Below are 19,977 nucleotides of genomic sequence, written 5' to 3'. Positions count from 1 at the left end.
CAAATTTCACCAAAAACACTACGTCATATATAATTTATTTTTACCTGTGAAGCACCTTGCCTGGTAGCAACGACACTTCCAGTCACGTTCTTCGTTTAAGGTTCCACCCTGGATTTTGATGTATTATATTGACAACGGTTTGTTTTTAACTTCCCGTTTCTCTGTTCGTACAAAGTAAAAAGGAAGTTATTGTAATCACCCCGAAAATGAAAAGTTGACTTTTCACTAGATCTTAAAGTTTCAAGGTCATGAAGAATCACCTCCGATCATTTTCGCAAATCAAAACTGATTAGATTTTGGCTTTGATCGGTCAAGTACTTTTTGTAATTATAAAATTCCAAAAATAAAATAAAAATTATGACATTTTGAGAACGGATGAACGGATTTGAATAAAAATTGATGTCTCGAAGTTTTTTGGGTCGCTAATCATGAATCTGAGGTCAGATTTCAAATTTGAAAATAGCGTTTCAATATAGAATAAAAAAAGCTAAAAGCATTTCGATTTCGGAAGAAATTGGTTGACGGAGATTTTTGGGTTATCGATAACGAATCCAAAGTCAGACTTCCAGCATTTCTAATGGTGGATCCATTATAGTGGTTCAAAATAAAAAAACGTCGTATTTTCATGCAATAGAGTATCCGAGGGTATTAAAATCGTTAGTCAGGAATCTGAATTTGTAGTTGGAAACTTCGATATTATTCCTTTTTTTCTCTGCGAACTTGGAACCTGCCGTGTGAGGACGGGAAGTTCGAGGACTGGTTCAAAAACAGCCGAAAGCAACTTGTTATCTGTATAATATCTTGTCTGGTAGCAGTATCATGGAAAGAAATTACATCGGACATAATATAACTTTTTTTTACTGCTATTGCGCGTGCATTATTTATATATGCATGAACACTCTGATAGCTTCACACAAGTTATAGCAAAATGCCAATAATCGAATATCACACGAAGTGGATAGCCATTAAAAAAATCATTAAATTCTATTTATACAAAATACTATCCTAATATAAGATACAAATTTTACAAAAAGTAATAAAAAAAATATCTGACAATGTGTATTATCATAAATTTTCTAAACTAGTGGTCTATGGTTTTTCAGTGGAATCGAAACCATTCCGAGCAGCCAGTCGCTGATTAAGTCGCCTCTGTGAAAAAAAAATTTTGTCAACTTCAACCATTCCTAGCGTCAACGAGTGACGTACTGTAATAATTCCCACCTGTGTACATGCTGAGTACGAATATTAGGACGAAGCCAAATGCGTAGGACAGGAATAGCCAAATTCTCGCAGCCCGAATTGGAGTGTTCTGCCATTTGGCTCTTTCTCCGGGCAAAACTTCACTGACAGTCACGTAAAGAAGTGATCCACCAGCTATGCCGTTAAGCACGGGTATCAGGATCTCTGTGACCCAATTTTGGCTTATCTGAAATATGGGAAACCAATCGAGGAGCGTTAATTTATAAATCATGGAGAGCCGATCATATAAGTGGTCTGAATCTAAAAATATCACTTTTTCGATACTCACTTGCGTAATTGCCATCCCACCACCAATCCCAGCTACTGACCCTCCTGCGAATGCACTGATACCGATTACGTGCCACAAAAATCTACCGGCAGACAATTGAATGCCAAGACAGAAGGCGACCACAAGTTTGTGCGAAGCTACTGCTGCCACAAGGAGCCACACCTGAAAATGTAATTCCCTTAGATTGTTAAAGTGTCAACTTAATATCGGTAGATTAGTATCTTGGGGGTCCGTTGTATTGCCCTTAAGTGAAGACCGAATTTTAGGAACCATCAACGAATGCTAACCTCAGGAACATCTGTTTGCAGTCCAATGGCAAGTCCCTCGAAAATCGCGTGCAGGGTCAACGCCATCACGAGTCCCAATGGACTCGCGTTGGAATTGGAATCGAGTTCAGTGTGTGCTTCATGGGATAGTAAAGGCTCGACTTCATTGGACCGAGGTGCTGAAGCACTGGCTGCCGAAGAGTGGATCTTATTGTTAGATTCACTTCCGTGATGGGAATATCTGACATTCGTAGAGCTTTCGATACTGTTCTTCAGATGTGGATCGTTCGGCGCATCTTGAACTTCGCCTTCGGTATAACTCTGATAAGAAGCTTGAGTATCAGGGTTGTGCCCGAGATACTCATCGGGGAAATTTCCCACGCTGGTGTGCAAACAATTATTATATCCATCATTGGTCCTGCAATTTTCATTGAATGGAAGTCTTGATCTGAAAGTAGAATGATCACAGTTTAGATTGAGTCGTCTATAGACATATTTATCATACATCGGTTCAAATTTCATTCCATTATCCGTTAGAAGATGTAACACAAATGTTAATAATTAAAGTAAACTTAACAACAATGTCCAGCCTCATAAAATACACTTCCAGAGAGATTCAGAGTTCTTTCCAGACAATTAAGCATAAGACTCACGTGGGTTCGATTCTGCGACTTGTTGCAGGTCGATTGGAGTGCGGCAAGTCAACGGCTTGACCCCATATGAAGTAAAATATTCCATCGACCAAGAAGAGTAAGGAGAACCCACCGAAATATACTAGGGCTCCGTAGTTAGGCAAAGATTTCATGGTCTGTGGAAGCATGTGCAGCCCGGAAGTTGCGAGTAAAACTCCAGCACCGAAACAAAGTAATATAGAAAATAACAGCCTTTGTTCTCCAAAACGCCTTTTAAACCACTTGGCGAGGAATAATCCGATTAAAAAACTAAACCCGCCTATCACCACCATCCCGGCCAGCTTCGCCTGCCAATCGTTGAAGCCCATCGTTTCGATATAGGCTTACGATTTGCGTTAAAAGTCGAAACTTGTTTATTCAGAACTCCACACTCACAATCAACGATTAAACACTGTGCAGCCTGCCGCGGTGAATGTCGCTGCACGACTGCCATGAACTTGACCGAACGATGCCTCTTTGTACTGTATTTCCAACTCCTATAACAGTCAACGAGTTACAGTGAGTCATCTGTTTTGTCTTGCATGAAAATCGAATATTTTATTCTGCTTGCATGTGCAGTGATAAAATGGAGTTACAGGCTAACCTCTCAACAAGACTGCAAAGACCTTCACGGGGAACCCAGGAAAAATTATTCTATATCTCTACATAGATCTTACATGTTAGATTTGAATTTTAAAATAGATCTGATAATATATATCTCAACATATAAGTACACTTCAATATAAAATTGTTTCCTTAGGGCTAGCTGAATAAAACTTCAAAACTTTATTTGTATTGAAAAAGGCGATTTGCATCGGTCTGCACCAGGTGCTCCAAGGACTAGGCACGGCGCTGGATAAATTCGTCGACATAATGATACCAATAGCGATTACGTTATCTAGAAGACTCCACTATAGGTGCTAGATGCAGGTCAACGATAGCAGTAATGCATATTTTCGATGTAGAGAATACATTTGCCAAACAGTAATCGACGTCTCATTCCTACGAGGTTACGTGAAGTCGGTCAAGTGGAAGTTTAATCATTGCTTTGGAACAATGACCCAAATTTCAGGAATTATCAGCAACACCTGCTTCTATGGTCTCCTAAAAATAGTATAAAAGATGATGCATTCAAGTTGGCAAACAGGAATAACTCGCAAATGAATAATTGTTTGAGAAAAAAATTTCATTATTTTCGAACTGCAATCTAGAGGCTATAATTTTTCTCAGATTGGTGGAGGAGTCCACACTCATATGAAAGTGAAATTCGTTTTTATAAAGGAATACACTAATTTTTTTAGCAATTTTTGGTTTCAATCACCAAGACTGCTTGAAGATTTAGTATTGCAAAAAAAGATGAACATGTGGTTCCAGCACGATGGTTGTCCAGCTTATTATGCAGTGGATTATCCTGATCGGTGGATTGGACGAGGTGGTCCAGAACACTCGTCGACTCGATCACCTGATTTGACCTCAGCAGTTTTTTTTTCGTCGGGATATCTGAAATAAAAACTTTGTAAAGATATGCCAAATTCACGGGAAATTATTAACGAAAGGATTAGAAATTCTTGCCGAAATATTGACTGATATGTTTCACTGCGGACGGTGGAATATTTCGAAAACCACATTCAGACGCGTAACGAACTCGAATGACATCATCTCAAACATGTGTTACACTGATTATTGCCGAACAGTGTGGTGTGGGATCGTTCTGTTTGTCATGTTATTCAAGTAGTTTGTGCAAAAGATATTTATTTGTCAAGTATTCGTAAATTTTGAGAATATTCAATCACTCACAATCGACCAAAAAAAAATTATTCAAACAAAAATTGAGAATTTTTTCACATTAAATGCAAATCTGGAAAAAACGAAGTTCAACATGAACGTGAACTCGTACGCTGTCCTGAAAAAAATTGTGACCGTTAGATCCCGCTTCGAAAACGATGAAACTTTGGTTTGAAACATTTTTTATTTCTAATGAAACTACTTCATTTCTAAGTTATTCGCAATCCATCTATTAACTCCCCATACAGAAGTGCACCATGAAAAGTTCCTTAAAAAATTTACAACACTTGTTAATAAAGAAGTTGGAGTGCAGATTGAGTGGGCACTTGGGTTTCATTAGAAAAAATACGAGGATACTCCTGATATCGGTGTCACGCACTAAAGGGAGAAACTTATTCATTACATACTTTCAATTCCACGCAAAATTGTCCGACACGTAATTCAAATTATTCAATAATGGACGTTATTTTGCATAAATTTGCAACAGAAATTATTTTTTACATTTCAGTTTGCGTAGTTCTACATTTTTTTATCTATTCGATATACGCAATTTATTATATTTTAATAGTAGTCTAACTCACAGATTAACAACTAACTTTGCACAGCACCATTTGGTAGTTTGTCATGGAAATTTTCGTTATGGAACATACTCACTTTGTTTGTTTGTTTGTTTGTTTGTTTGTTTATTTATTTATTTGTTGATCGTGGAACAGTTCCCCTAACGACCATAAGGCAAAGTACAAATAAGATAGGAATACAGTGTAGAAATAGAAAGTGTAGAACCTAAGGGTTGACAACATAATTTCAGGTTAAATTAGGATGTAAATTATTACGTGATTATGCAGTAATATAAAGTAAGGATAATAATAATAAAGCTGAAAAATAAAAATAAAATCAAGTGAAATAAAAAATAAAACAAAATAATAAAACAAAATAATAAAATAATGCTAATGCATTTTGATAAAGTTCAAAATTAATGCGCCTTATGCCTTAAATGAATCCATTGCATGGATGACTCAAGTGTAGGCAATCTGGATTGCTTATGACTAACACCCTAATTGTTGGCGAGTTGTGTTCGAACGTTCTAGATTCATGTTTGTTTGGTTGGACGAACTGTTATTCGACAAAATATTTTCGACGCCCGCAAATCGAGTTCAAAATACATAAAAGAATATAGAAACTATTGTTTTACTGTATAGTTTTATAAGTCAAAGCTGCGACTCATACGATAAGTTATAAATCAAAACTGTGATGTTCCTATGAGGTTTAAAAAAAATAACAATCAAAAGAATGGGATGAAAATAGCATCGAATTTGAATAGTCGACATAATATTTCTTAAAGAAATTAGATAATTGAAAATAATGAACGTTGCGTACTGTAACAAGAATTTGTTTTGGCCTTATTATTGACAGCATTAGTACTGTTATTCAGTGTAATATTGTTGGCAGTAAATAAACGATATTTTGAAATTTTCTATCATATTTCCCACGTAATCAGGTATCAGGAATAGTAAATGACTTTGTTTTATGAATTATGAGAGACAGTCGTTATTCATTAGAACATTTCATCTCAATACAAAATACAAATTCGACAAAATATTACATTTTTATAAGAAGTTGTTCTTAACGAATCGTTAAGGCATAATTAACCGATTTGAATAGAATAAGAATCGATTCGGTGATAATCGAAACTTAAAAAAATCGAATAATATCGATTTCCCGAACGTCACAAATATCGATTCTTCAAAAATCGTCGAAGAATCACGCTTAACTACCGCATGCTCCGCATAATATTTGAGAAGTCAAAACAGCGTTGAAAAATATGTTATACATAGAACAAAAGTGAAAAGTGTTACGAGCGTATGTCCGTTGCGCAAGAAAGAACTGAATGCTCTGACACGTGTTTTGCAAATTTGTGAAACGTATTACCATAACCTCTGAAGACATAACCTCAAAACACCATCATGGGAAAGTTGAACGTGACAATGTTGCGTTATCTGAGTCGTGAAGATTTTCGCGTTTTAACAGCCGTAAGTGAAATCAGTAATTTTAACCAAAGTACTCTTATTTTTCTTTTTTAAACTCGAGTAGTTTGCATTGTTTCTGCAATCGATTAGTCCACGAATACAAATCTGCGGTGTGATATCTGTGATGTATTATAGATCACATTTTGGAAAATTTCCTTGAACTTGATAGAATCATACCTACTAAAAGCTCTGACACGTTTCTTGAATCATAATTTTATCAATTGTTTCAGATTGAAATGGGAATGAAGAATCACGAACTCGTTCCAGCATCGTTGGCTGCTCAGATAGCCAATCTGCGGCATGGCGGAGTACACAAATTACTGAAAGAGTTGTGTAAACATCGTTTGTTGAGTTACGAACGCGGGAAACATTGTAAATGGCTTTTATTCGGATCACAGGCTTAATTAAGGAATTCCGGTTGATCTGCTGGATCATAGAACCGCTAGTTTTTCGACTTTTTCTCACTGTCATTTCCATTTTTTTTTTTTTCTTTGTCATTTCGAAGGCTTTTAAAGTATTACTTATCGATTTATTTCCAGACAAATTTCTTAGACAATTAAAATTAATATTGCTATTACAAAATCTGCTTTTTTTACTATTTCTTACACCAAATCTCAAGGATCAAATCGAATACTTTCATGATTGATAAAATTTTTATTACAGATGATGGTTATCGTCTCACTAATTCAGGATACGATTATCTGGCTCTGAAGGTTCTAGCGACACGAGGTGTCCTTTCGTCGTTCGGCAACCAGATTGGAACTGGAAAGGAGTCGAATATCTATGTAGTAGCTGATGAGCAAGGGAATCCTGTCTGCTTGAAGCTACACAGGCTTGGAAGGACTTGTTTCCGAAATATAAAAGATAAAAGGGATTATCATCAGCACAGAAAATCCATGTCTTGGCTCTACCTTTCACGAATATCAGCTACACGGGAATTCGCCTACATGAAGGCACTTCTTGATCGAGGATTTCCTGTACCGAAGCCCATCGATTTTAATAGACATTGCCTTGTTATGGAGCTTATTGACGGCAAACCATTGTACGTTCAAAATCTGTATGAAAATTCCGATCTTTTGTTTACCTGTATTTAATGAGGTCGGTCCAAGTAGATTGCTGAAAAAGTGGATGAATTTCTTGAATTTATATCCTGATAACTAATTATTCCATTCAATTTTGGTTCGTTTGATTAAAAAGTTTGTGAATCGGGATTCGTTCACTTTTGATTCGTTGGAATAAATTTTCAGAAAAACTGTTGTAAACAACAACTTCAATTCTGCTCGGTGACAAATTTTGGTCACGATATATGAGAAACGGCTTAACCGATTGACTCCGAATTCAGAGACAGCATTCTTGGATACTTTATCTTCTTTGTTACAATCTAGAATTTTCTTTCAACCAAGTAGGATCGTAGCAAAAAGAATAAACTATGCAGGAATACTTTCTGACAATTTAAGATAAATTAAGAATGAACAAAGCATTAAATATTTCAAATATGTTGGACAGGTGCGGAGTTTATGAGGTTGGCGACGTAGAAGGTCTCTACCAAGATCTGATGGATCTTATTTATCAGCTTGCAAATCACGGTGTTATTCACGGAGATTTCAACGAATTCAACATCATGATAAACAACGAAGGAAAACCAATAATCATTGACTTTCCTCAAATGGTTTCGACGCAGCATCCAAACGCTGAATTAATGTTTGACAGAGATGTGAACTGTATTCGAGACTTTTTCAGAAGACGTTTTGCGTACGAAAGTGAATTCCATCCAAAGTTTTCGGATATCTCGTGAGTATTAAACAGATTATTATTCAAACTTTCAGCTGACAACCGTACACCGTATTTCATGTTTAAAAATTTGATTCCGAATTTCCTTGTTTCAGGCGTGAAGATTGCGTAGACATAGAAGTAAGCGCGAGCGGATTGACAAAGAAAATGGAAAAAGATCTATTAATTGAAATGGGAATAGATGAAGATGACGTGAATAGCGAAGATAACGATGACAAAGTAGCTGACGAAGACAATTTAGAAAATGAAATTGAAAAATTGAAACTCGAAGTGCAGAAAGCGTCGGAAGAAGACTTCAAGGAAGACCTTGGGGAGTCCCAAAAATCAGTCGAAACAACAGAAACTACGGAAAGAGATATCGAGGCAAAAGATATCAAAGTCGACGCCACAGCAAAGGGGCAAAATATTTTGGCAGAGGATAAAGGCATAAAAAAATCCGATGTCTTAGCTCAAAATATAAACTGTAATGTATCGGACGATGAGTCAGTTTACAGCCAAGCCCAGAGTGTGGCGCAAAGTGTTAGAAGTATTTCAACAGCGGCTACAATCGCTCCAGATGTAATTAAGAAGCGAGTTAGATCATCGTTGGAGAAAAGAGCGAGGAAAAACAACTCTCGAAAAGTGCTTGCAAAGGGTGAGGCCAGCGCTACAACCAGAAGTCGTAGAGAAAATCGCGACAACATCAAAGAATCTACCGGCTCTGGTATTTGGGGCTGCGAATGATTGTCTGGACATGTTATCGCGGAACTTTTGTCAAGGAAAAATCGATTGTTGAATGAATCTGAGGTTTACAATACGATGCTTGATTTTTGTATGTATGTGTACATATTCTAGTGATTTTTTTTTTGTTTTTTCATTCGATCGATTAGTTGAACTATAGATAGTAGGACTGTGCGGGTTCCTGAAATTTTGGGCAAAAAAAGTCGAATCGGGATTTTGACGACCCCGGAATGGTCAGGAAACCAGAAATTTTTGTGAATCCCGAAACGTGGGTAACATTTTTTACCTAATATTTATAATATTGGACAAATACGATATAGTAATAGTAAATAGGAAGTATATCTACATGAGATCAATATTTTCAGGACAAAGTGTAGCATTTTTCATCGGGAGATCCGGGAATCCCGAAAATTTCGAGACAACTCATATTTTCGGGAAACTCACCCGAAACTAATAGATTTTTTTCTACCCGATCCGACCCAAAGAATTCGGTACCCGCACAGTCCCAATATATAGGTATGTATATATATAATTTTTAAGATTTGAGCGAAATCGTGCGTTGAAGAATACAATTATATACAAAACAGCATGTCGTGTTGTTAATTTAATATTCCGGTTTACTAGAAAAATATAAAAGTCACCGGAAGCTTCACGCATTTTCCGTTGATTCAGGTCACTTTAGCAACCGTAGAAACTCGAGTTAAATCGCATTACCGAACGCAGAGTTTCATCTTGATCAATTTCGTAATGATTTCTCTGAAGCATGACATTATTCCAATTCTTCAACTTAACTCGTAAGTAATAAATTACTGTCCTGGTTTATTACTTGGTTAATTTTTGAAATTTTTGTGCATTAAAGAGTATCAGACATGTTATTCAATTTTTAACTGCTATCAATAGAACAAATTTATTTGTCAAATTTCGAAGAATTCTGGAATATTATTTAATCGAATATTATAATAAATTTGATTTCTGTGTTTTATATACTTTTTCTATTGAAAAGAATAAAAATTATTAATAGTTTGTTCAACAGGAATTAGAAACCTGATTCTTTTACGCGGTTGGAAATAAAAATTCAAATAATCGATATCGATCGAGGGGATCGAATATTTTTCCATAATCGTCTTCACCTGGTATTTTTCTCGATTATGAAATACTATAAAAAGTATCAATGAAGTGTAAAACTTGCGATAAGTCACTATGTACAAGATATCGCGAAACGTAATCGTAATCATACCATTTCACTACTTCTGATAACAGGAATGTATTTAGATAAATACGCTCCTTCAAGTTCAAATATCAAATTTGATTGAACGCTTTCTGTAATTCTTAATTCGCAATATCTCTCCAAACTCCGTTACATAATTGTATTTAAGTACACCCGAAGTGTGATATAAGCGATAAGTTTTAACCCATAAGACTTTCGGTTTTTATCTAAGAAAATTAAATTTTTTTTTCATTATTTTCTTCGTTCTACGCTTTATTCCTCGCTCGTGTCTTACCGGCAATAAAAGAGGAGGCCTGAATTCTACTGTAATTTATTGTTACCATTGTTGACTTCACTAAATTGTCGCTGAAAATATTGTTACGACATACAGTAACACCGAAATTTTCACGCTATTCGACTGGCACTGCCTACTCTCATTTTAATGTAAAATTTTTAAAGCACTGAGTTCTACTGCTTCAATAATTGCTTCACTCACAAATCATTTTCATTTGAATACCGTATTAGTCACAAATACAAAATCAGTTGTTCGAATATTCATTGAATTAAGCCTGAGTTATTAAAAGTTATTTAACTTAAAGTTGATGAAATTCTTATCTAATTTCAGAGAACTTTATCTCTTTCAATCGGCGGTCTTCATCAAAGGTTCTGCACATTTTAAACTTGACTGTAGTTTGGATTTGTGATATTTTTTCTTCAACTTCTGTGATGCAATTGAAATTTTTGTTTCTTCTTTAATAAGTATTTTCGATTATTTCATAGTTAAAATAAAGTTGGATGAAGGATGATTCCTTTTTCTTTAAATTGTTATTAAAATTTAAACATAGATAAGTAGAAATATATATAATAAACGTATATGCATTTCGGAACAATTTGAATCAACGCGTTTTTAAAACGATGCCTTTTTGTTGTAAAGTTCTTGACCTAGATTCGAGTATCCAAATGTTTTAAACATGAAGGTCGATGATCAAAAGAAGTAATTGACATTTTGACCCGATTTGAGGGCCTTTTTCAGAACTTGATGCCTGTGTATTAATACATGTGAATGAAATTGAATTAACAGCGATAGGCTTATTTACGTAGTAGCTTACACACACACACACACACACGTGCTCGACTAACGCGATTCTTCTCATGACCACGTTGAAAAAATGAAGAATTAAAATTTTGACTCATGCAAGTTGTAAAATCCCATAGTTCATGTTTTTTAATGTTTTCAATTTACTTTTTTTCTTTCTTTATTAAGCAGTGCGAGTTTTAAGCGAGAATTAAATTCCATGAAATGCAAGTAAAAATTCTATGCGTAGATTATTTTCACAGAAACCAGGCAATTCAATAAATTCAGGTAAATTCTTTCGCTGAAATTTTGGAAAAAATAATTATTTATTTGTAATTCTATCATCAACTTTATAATAATGTCAAAAAAGCATACATGGTGATGCATTTTAGTATCGCCTTAATTTTTAATATCTTTTTACCCTACGTAACCTTCAGGATAGGAATAACTCAATTCATTTACTTGCAAATGGCCCGTAACAACAATAGCAGCACAGAAATGACAGAAGTGATTGTAATTAATGGTAATCCAAACTTTATTTTCAACAATATCCTATTCGGGGAAAAAAAAGCGAAAAATATAAACAAATATATTGATAAAAATTTTATCTCTAATTAATTAATTATGAAAAATTGTGCCGGTTTTAAATTCTTGATAAATCAACGAATTAAGGAGTTAAAGAATCGAACTATTTGTGTTCGATCTATGTGGGAAAATAACACACGAGGAAAAAAGCAGCCACAATAGCGACTAAATTAAATCAACAGCTCTGAGTAATATCGATGCTATCTCTCAGCTTTGAGAATTCGGACGTTCGCACAGCGAAGAAATCGTAATCTACTCGTCATTCAAATTGGAGAGACCGAAAGTGCCGGCTTACGTAAATAATTGTTATGCGAAATAAAAAAGCTCTTATCCAATCCAAATCAGCTGAAGGGATTTGCGGTGTCTTAAGAGATATGAGCGTACATACGTCGGTACATGTGATGTGTAAAAAATAATACTGGCACACAGCATGAAAGAAAAATTGGATAAGGAAAATTGAAGAGATAAAATTTTTTTGAGATTTTTGGCGATTTTGGAAAAACCCGTTTTCCAAAATTTTTTTAAGCTATATTTATGAAACTATTCGTTTCATGTGTACAAATCTTCTTCGGTGTAATGCATATAATTTTGACGTAAACCGATAAAAAATTTTAGAACCTTTGATTGATTTTTCAAAATTGTTGAAAATTCCAAAACAATTTATAGGTATTTAGAATAATCGACGAATATTTTTTATATGACGTAAAAATAATTTCACTCGAGATTTGTTTCAAAAATTTTTGTTTAAACGATTTATTAATAACTTTTTGGCGCTATTCTTATCCAAAGCGAATTATCTTATCAACTTTGGTCATGATTGATATTTTTCCAGATTTTTATCTCATCGCGAAGTGTTCAATCTTCTCACCGACACTCCCTTTTGGTTTTGGAAAATAAGCAAAATAAAAATTCAGAAGAGTCAGGGAAATCGGTTGTTCAATTTGACACAAAAAGCAATACATTTATATAATGTTTATTATATCTGTTGGCATTTGCACGTGCATACATGTAATACATATCAAGTGCAGATTTATATCTGCAAAACACCTTAACAACTGGTTATAAAACTTATCCGACTCAACGATATTCGATGATGAAATAGTAAATTGTATAACAAAGACGCAGACGCAGACGCAGTCTAAGCACGAAATTGAGGTTAGGTTCGCGTGATGGCAGATTTATTCGCGGCAACGCATGCGCGCAGTACTTTTCCATCCTCCGCGCATGCGCATTCGCAGACTCAAGTTGTCGTTGTATATAGAAAGAGATATTTTGTGTACGGAGAACACGTATAGAAAAAGGCGTAAAAATATGCTCGGGTTAGATAAAATTTTATTACAGTCGTATAGCTGGTTGAGCTCTGCATTTGCGCCAGTTTAACATCTTATCTCTATTCACGTAGAAGATTATAGCCCAAAATGAAAGTATTTCTGTGAAAAGTTGATTAGGAAAAAGGTGTTTATTAAAGAGATGAAACGTGTGTACAGTTTCAGGGTCCAGGAACAGTCACTGTTTATCGTAACGTGATTTCAGATGTCAAACAATAATCTCACGCGATCAATTGTGAATCTGAACTGATCCAATAAGCTGAACTTTATCTGTTTTTTTTACAGATACACAAGCGAGAAAATTGCTTGCAAAATATCGTTTCCTACAACTTTTCGTCAAGTTTAGAAAATATTGTGCTTTTAAAGGTCTGTACACATAAATAAATGATACGCATTGCGAAAGCGTAACGTGTTTATTACTAAACCATTCATAAATAGTACGCACTTTGCTCTAGTACTTATGACTATGTACATACATACGTAATACGATCTTCACACTTACGTTTATAACTGTGCAAGACTTATGTGCCTACAAAATTTCCCCGTCGTAATTGTTTATTCGTAAATTTTACCTTGGCATGGTTTGAGTAAACAAGACGCAAGTAATATTCCCATTTTTCACCTACGCTTGAATTAATTTGTCAGTAAAAATAATTGAGATGAAAGTTCGAGTGGATTTAGGCACCCAGTAAAAAAACTCGACAGAGGCTCTGACGTCTTGGAGTTTGAATACATTATACACATGTATGTACCTCGTATCAAAGCCTCTGATCATACTGAAGTGACAATTACATTATAGAAATTCCAACAGTTGTTTGAAGTCCGTTGAAAATCAACAGAACTCTGCATAATAGTTTTTTCTCCTTTTAGTCAAACAAAATCGAAGCATTGAGACGTTCAATTTTTTAACGAACATCGCGATATCACCAATCAGAATAAGAAAAACAGTAATTATTGTCAGTTGACACAGGTGTTAATTCGTGTGCTGATTCACACTCGATACTTGCACCATCACCACCAACCAAGCCAAGGTCAAAATGGACGTGCAAGTACCATGTTCAAAAAGTAGCATGTACTAGCACCATGTGCTTATAAATTTTTCCATTTTTCATTGAGCACCGCGTGTTTCGAATGTTGGAAAAAAAAATATATATTTAATTTGGTATGGATATATTCAAGCAAAGGTTACTTTTCTCAAGGCTGCAAGTATACACGAGATTACAATATGACGAGTGTACAAAAGTTCGATTGAATAGTGTACATAAGAGGAGACTTGAGAGCGTTAGTTATCTTATCATCAGCGTTGGTTACACCTTCCAGAATTAAAATTCATAACTTTTTAAACGAGATTAAAGATCATACATTTCCTAATGTTCACAAAGTGGCCACACACACACACACACACCTGAAAAACTTGAAATTGTCAATTTTTCTTCAATTTGAATGGAGTTTAAACCGAACACAGAGTTAACAAGCTGAACGATTCAAGTTTTATTGTTAGTAAGTTACTAGAACTGGGATAATGTCAGGGAAAATCTGGAAATGTGATGGATATTTTTTTCGCAAACATTTGTGGCTACCCTAGTTCACTAACGGATGTGACCAATAGGCAAACCATTCAGTCAGGTCTACCAAGACGTACGTTGAATCTGACTTCTCAGAAATGTGGTCAAGTTTTGTTGGATGACATGACCTCAGACGCTCGTTATCGCGCTGTAATTACACACTAGCAATCGGTAATTGGCGTCTTTGAAAAGATGGGTGTGCAGTATAGATTACGCGAGAAGTACGTTTTATTGCATTCTGATAGTGGAAAGACAAATAGGATTTCGAGCCACAATTAAGAGTCAAACGTTTCATTGGCTGTCTCGACATCACAAATGGATTGGCCTTCTTTCCTCTCAAATAACACACCGCTTGATAATCGCGTTCGCTATATAGCAACTCGCCAATTGGATTACAAGATAATTATGGACTTGATATTTATTTCTTAATTAAATACTGAGCGTAAATTATTTTCGTACAATAATCAGATACGAAAAAATTACAAACTCCAGAGAGCAACTATAGAACGAGTTACCGAATCTTGTACCATCATTCAACGACCATTTGACCCCCGTTTCGTCATGTCCGATGAACCAATGAGTCTTGAGATCTTTAGTTCCAGCATTTAGTGTCTCTATCGTAACTTCAGCACCCATATTGTGCATATAAATTTATATATTGCTGAAAAAGTTAGACGCTCGCTAAAAATTTTATCCCAGCAACATCGACATGTGAAGTAATGTTCTGTGTTCCAAGTGGCAATCAGCTCCTGTTACAAGTGCATGTCAAGGCAATCGGTATGGAACACTACACTTGCCATCGACCTCTACTTGGAGACCACAGTCGGGTGACTTCCGCATTTGCTGGATGACCATGGCCGTTGTATTTTCTCGTTGCAATGTAATTTTATTATAATCTACTGCAGTTAGTCCTGCTATTTCATTGGTTCTATTTCTATTGCAGTTAGCGAATATCGAGAAACATGTAGATTAGGGTGACGGAAAAAAACCGAATTTTTTTTTTTTTTTTTTTTTTTTTGAGTCTCCTGTGACAAAATGTTTGTTTTTCATGTTTTAAGAGCCCACTTCAAAGGACCAAATTTTTTAAAATTATGAGCGACCTTTCAAAATTCAAATTTTGAACTGAAAATTTCGGAAACTTATTTTTTTTTTTTTGTCTATAAAATTATACCGTAACGAGGAAAAATTAAAAAAAAAAAAAAATCGATTTTTGACGATTTCTGACGTTTTAGAAAATGTGGAGTGACCTCTAAAAAATTTTTTTTGAACTGTCCTTTGGAGTGGCCTCTTAAAACATCAAAAACTAACATTTTGTCACACGAGACTCAAAAAAAAAAAAAATATAGTCGGTTTTTTTGCGCCACCCTAATGTAGATGGAACTGCACTGTTCCCTTATAAAGATTATGATAATTCCGTTAACGCCTTAACTTTACTGTGTCCGATTACAAGTTGATCTTTCATGGGGATTTCATATGTTTGCACTTCTGATCACGCCAATTGATACGGTGCATTTGAAAGCGGCATTTTTGTGCTCCCTTCATGTGACGATAAAAGATGTTTGATCAGATTACGATTTGATTAGGCTCGCAAATATGCTTAAAGTCGATTTACGCAACGACTACGGTAACGCATTAAGCCCTGATTTGATGGATAGTCAGTTGAACGTATTACGTTTCAACTACAGTCGAGTGCATATGCACCCTTAAATCTGTCGTAATTCTCATGACGTTTGACTGAATTATTATCATGTAGGCTTGGCAAATTTTTTTATACATGACCTCTACCCCAGATAAAAAGTAATTAATCAATAATATTTTTATAACCTCGAAAGATATTTTATATCGATTGTACACTTTCTTTTTTATCATCGGCGGATTTTTTTATCATTACCTACTGCTCCATAAAATTTGTAATTTGAGGATTATTTTTGTTATAGTTATTATATATAACGCAAGAAAATTTTTCCACCTTTAGATTTACGACGTTTCTTATCAGACGATTTATTACGTGAAGATATTGTATCGTATTGCGTAACTTTAACTGTTTATTGTATGTTTTCTTCGCGAATGAGCTAAGCTTATACAAGTTTCATGCGTATACCGAGTATATCAGAAGTTCAAGCTTATCCTAGCGCGTCTTAGAATTTCTCACGTTTTCTTTTAACACTGTTCTAGTTTTAATAGATTATAGAAAAATTTTAATACTCTAATTACATAACGTTTTCCAACTATTTTATTGATACAATATATTTGGTCTTAATTACACGAATCTATATGTATGCTACTGAAAATTATTTTGTGATAAATCACATATTGTTATGTTTGAAATTAGGGAGTATTTTATGATGCAATTTAAGATGTGAATGCGACTTAATACATAATAAATCACAAAATATAGATTATAAAATAAAATATGAAATACATCATATGACGAATCATAGGTTTCAATATGTATGATTTGTTATGTATTATTTTTTATTATTCGATAAAATAGATCCGAATTTCGGTCACAACGTTATGTAATTTATTGTAGAATAATTTTCAGTAGGGTACAAAAGTATGACGATGAATGATGAGAATTAGAATTAATTATTAGTCACGTATAGCAAAGTCATGATTATTTTTTATAAAGAAATGGCATAAATTCGACGAATTTAATTATAAATGCGATTCTGTAAACTCATACCATTTCTGCGTCAAAGGGAAATGTGTGATCAGGGCACTCCCTTAATGACCATAAAATTCCTAATTCTGACCGAGTCATTCTAACCTTATTTAAGGGAGAAACCAGTTTAGGAGGCCGAATTTTCGTGTTTTTCGTGTTTAAAATTCTTTTAACAGGCAAGGAATAATCAAAATTTATTCAAACTTGGAGGATATTTTATTTATGTTTTGAAGTACACTATATAATTTTTTCAAGTCATTTCATGAATTTTTGAAGTCACAATTTTTATCTGTGGTCATTACAATTCTTTTTTTGTTAACAACATATTTCCTAAAAATTGAGACGACAGTTCGTCGCGATGTATTTAACCTCAAAAATTTCGGTAATTGTTGCGTGTTGAGTTGGCACAACTGTCAGTGACAAGTGTCGACATTTTTTAGGTTACGTTTATGACGGTTGGTCACCCTGGCAAACAGTCGCGCTCGAATTGTAGCGCATGCGCATTAAATTTCAGTAGACAACGGACCATACATTCGTTAGGAATTCACTTGGTATAACTTAATTACGCAGAAACAAAGTTACCAATTACGATCGCGTGATTGGAGCGTATTAATAATAACAATTATATGAAAAGAAGTGAAAGCTCGAAAAATAATAAAAATTCATTTTGATTGCGTTATGTATTATCTAATAGAGTCTTAGAGATCAGAGATCAGATATTGGAAACTTCCACGAACTTCTCGTGGAACTCGAATGAAATCTTGAATTGTTTTTTGCGAACTGTATATGGAATGATTTATTATTCCTAACAATCGTTTGTTGGCGCCACTACTTTTCCGTCACCGATCAATACGAACAATTATTTTTATACAGAGGTTGACACAATCAAGATCTTACGTCAATCCGATTGTCAGAAATGTGCCTGCCGATAACATTCATACGTAAATACAACAGAAAATGGAAGATGAGGAGGGAAAATAAATTACGAACTCCAAATACAATGAAAGAGGCTTCTCGTAATCGCTCTAATAATTCAAGTCATATAACGGTTTTTGTGACGAGTATTAATATTTCTTTCGTCTAAAAAATTTCTGGAACCGATTTATATTTTTTTTTTTTTGTTTTTATCCCACGCACTATAATATTGTTTGAATATCGATGTAACTTTTTTGCGGACTTACAAAATTCGCAATTTTTATCGTCTTGAATATTCAACGATATTTTATCTACTTTTAACATATTCAAATTCAGCTGAATATCGCGACAGAAAAAGGTGATTAATTTTCCATTTCTGTCATTCCATTTCCTGTTTTTATGAAAAGAATATAACACTGTAATTTGTAAATTGATTAGAGTCATCAGTTTAAAAAGATAAAACTCATTCTGTGACCTACCTTCGTTGTAAAATTCCATACAAAAGTAAATTTTTGTATACATTAGTGCAGATGAAGTAACATCAAATCCATGATTCCATCTATAATCAACTTATATTACTGTGAAAACGTTAATCGTAATAAAGCCAAGGTCTTAACGAGGTGCGAGTAATAAATCATTCGAAACATCGCATCGAAACTAAACCATTGTTGAACCAATATTCGGTTAAAAACATGGCCATTCTAACCTCTATGTTCCATTATTCGTGTGCCAATCCGGGCACCATTTTAGCTGCATCATCATAATGCAAAAAGTCCCGCCACGAAAATATATTTGCGACGTGGATGAACAATGTCCATTTATTTCTTTGAACATAAGCCGTCTGGGAAAAATAAAAGCAGAAAGCTACATCTATTGTAATGCGATTCTCATTGACTTGGCAACGCAGCCTGTTGATAACATGATTAATTAGCGTAATATTTTTCCTTCTGTTTAATCATATCTTTGCAATTGTAATTAAACGATATTGTATCCTAAGTAAAGCATATTTGACTTACATTTGACTTATCGCAGGCCGAATTAAATGAAGTCTTTGTTCGTTCGCAATCGGCAGGGTAAAAGTTTATTTTGAAAATACTTGTCGTTATAAAAAAATACGGTGCAAAAGTCCAGTAGAATTTAAAATGGAGGACGTTGATGTTATTTCGATACCGTTTATTCGTGAACCTGTAAATTGTAAAAAAAAATATTTTCCAACATGTCGTCACGTGAAATGCAATGATAACGAAAAATTACGATGTTTCTAAAATAACTGATTGAATCGTTAATTAAAAGATTTGATTTTAGAAGCACGTTGCCAAAATATGCATTTTGAACACGGATACACATTTTTAGTTAACGAAATGAATCGAACCTCTTTAAACACTTGCATTATTAATAATAATTGACTCACGCAGGCGGAATTTCTGCAAGTCACGTACGATTTCAACGGAAACTCAGGCGTTTTTACTAATTTCTACCATCTGAATTTTTGTTTGGGTTTACGATCGCGAATTAAATTTTCCTAATCCTGATGCTATTATGAAATTGATTACAATAAAAACGTTTCCTTAGATTAATTTAATGAGAAAATTTCCAAAGGCAAGAATCAATGAATGACAAAGAATATATGCGAAATTTTATTCGGGGCAAAAAATGTCATAACAACAAGCTAGATTTTCCAACAAAATTCAATACTCTTTATTCAATGAACCACATTACAATATGACATGATATAAAATATTCACTGAAAATCTTTGAAATTAGCATTACGTCATAACTCAACAATTTCTTTGAGTAAAATTGCCAAAAACTTGTCAATTGCGAGAAGTTTAATAGAATTTTTTCTTCG

General features: G+C 34.4%; 2 protein-coding genes across 2 annotated transcripts; one reads left to right on the top strand and one right to left on the bottom strand.

The window, feature by feature from the left end:
- Positions 1-1,174: 1,174 nt before the first annotated feature.
- On the bottom strand, positions 1,175-2,794 carry LOC124406329 (protein zntC-like). The gene is made up of 4 exons (XM_046881716.1): positions 2,448-2,794; positions 1,816-2,242; positions 1,529-1,690; positions 1,175-1,426 (listed from the first exon to the last, which is right to left on the bottom strand). The coding sequence occupies exons 1-4, from the start codon at positions 2,792-2,794 to the stop codon at positions 1,175-1,177; spliced, it is 1,188 nt and encodes a 395-aa protein (XP_046737672.1).
- A 3,294-nt stretch (positions 2,795-6,088) lies between these two features.
- On the top strand, positions 6,089-8,963 carry LOC124406289 (serine/threonine-protein kinase RIO2). The gene is made up of 5 exons (XM_046881652.1): positions 6,089-6,280; positions 6,508-6,649; positions 6,941-7,319; positions 7,784-8,068; positions 8,164-8,963. The coding sequence occupies exons 1-5, from the start codon at positions 6,215-6,217 to the stop codon at positions 8,789-8,791; spliced, it is 1,500 nt and encodes a 499-aa protein (XP_046737608.1). The 5' UTR covers positions 6,089-6,214; the 3' UTR covers positions 8,792-8,963.
- The last annotated feature ends 11,014 nt before the right edge of the window (positions 8,964-19,977 follow it).

This window comes from Diprion similis, chromosome 5 (assembly GCF_021155765.1).
Source record: "Diprion similis isolate iyDipSimi1 chromosome 5, iyDipSimi1.1, whole genome shotgun sequence".
In the NCBI taxonomy this organism is placed as follows: Eukaryota; Metazoa; Arthropoda; class Insecta; order Hymenoptera; family Diprionidae; genus Diprion; species Diprion similis.
This window is presented reverse-complemented; position numbering and strand designations above follow the sequence as displayed.

Excerpts from the sequence above, each read along its gene's own strand:
- LOC124406289 (XM_046881652.1), top strand. The coding sequence starts at position 6,215 with ATGGGAAAGTTGAACGTGACAATGTTGCGTTATCTGAGTCGTGAAGAT. Across the intron at positions 6,281-6,507 it reads ATTTTCGCGTTTTAACAGCC|ATTGAAATGGGAATGAAGAA; the intron begins GTAAGTGAAATC and ends CAATTGTTTCAG. Across the intron at positions 7,320-7,783 it reads CTTATTGACGGCAAACCATT|GTGCGGAGTTTATGAGGTTG; the intron begins GTACGTTCAAAA and ends TATGTTGGACAG.
- LOC124406329 (XM_046881716.1), bottom strand. The coding sequence starts at position 2,794 with ATGGGCTTCAACGATTGGCAGGCGAAGCTGGCCGGGATGGTGGTGATA. Across the intron at positions 1,691-1,815 it reads TGCAAACAGATGTTCCTGAG|GTGTGGCTCCTTGTGGCAGC; the intron begins GTTAGCATTCGT and ends TTACATTTTCAG. Across the intron at positions 1,427-1,528 it reads GTGGGATGGCAATTACGCAA|ATAAGCCAAAATTGGGTCAC; the intron begins GTGAGTATCGAA and ends CCCATATTTCAG.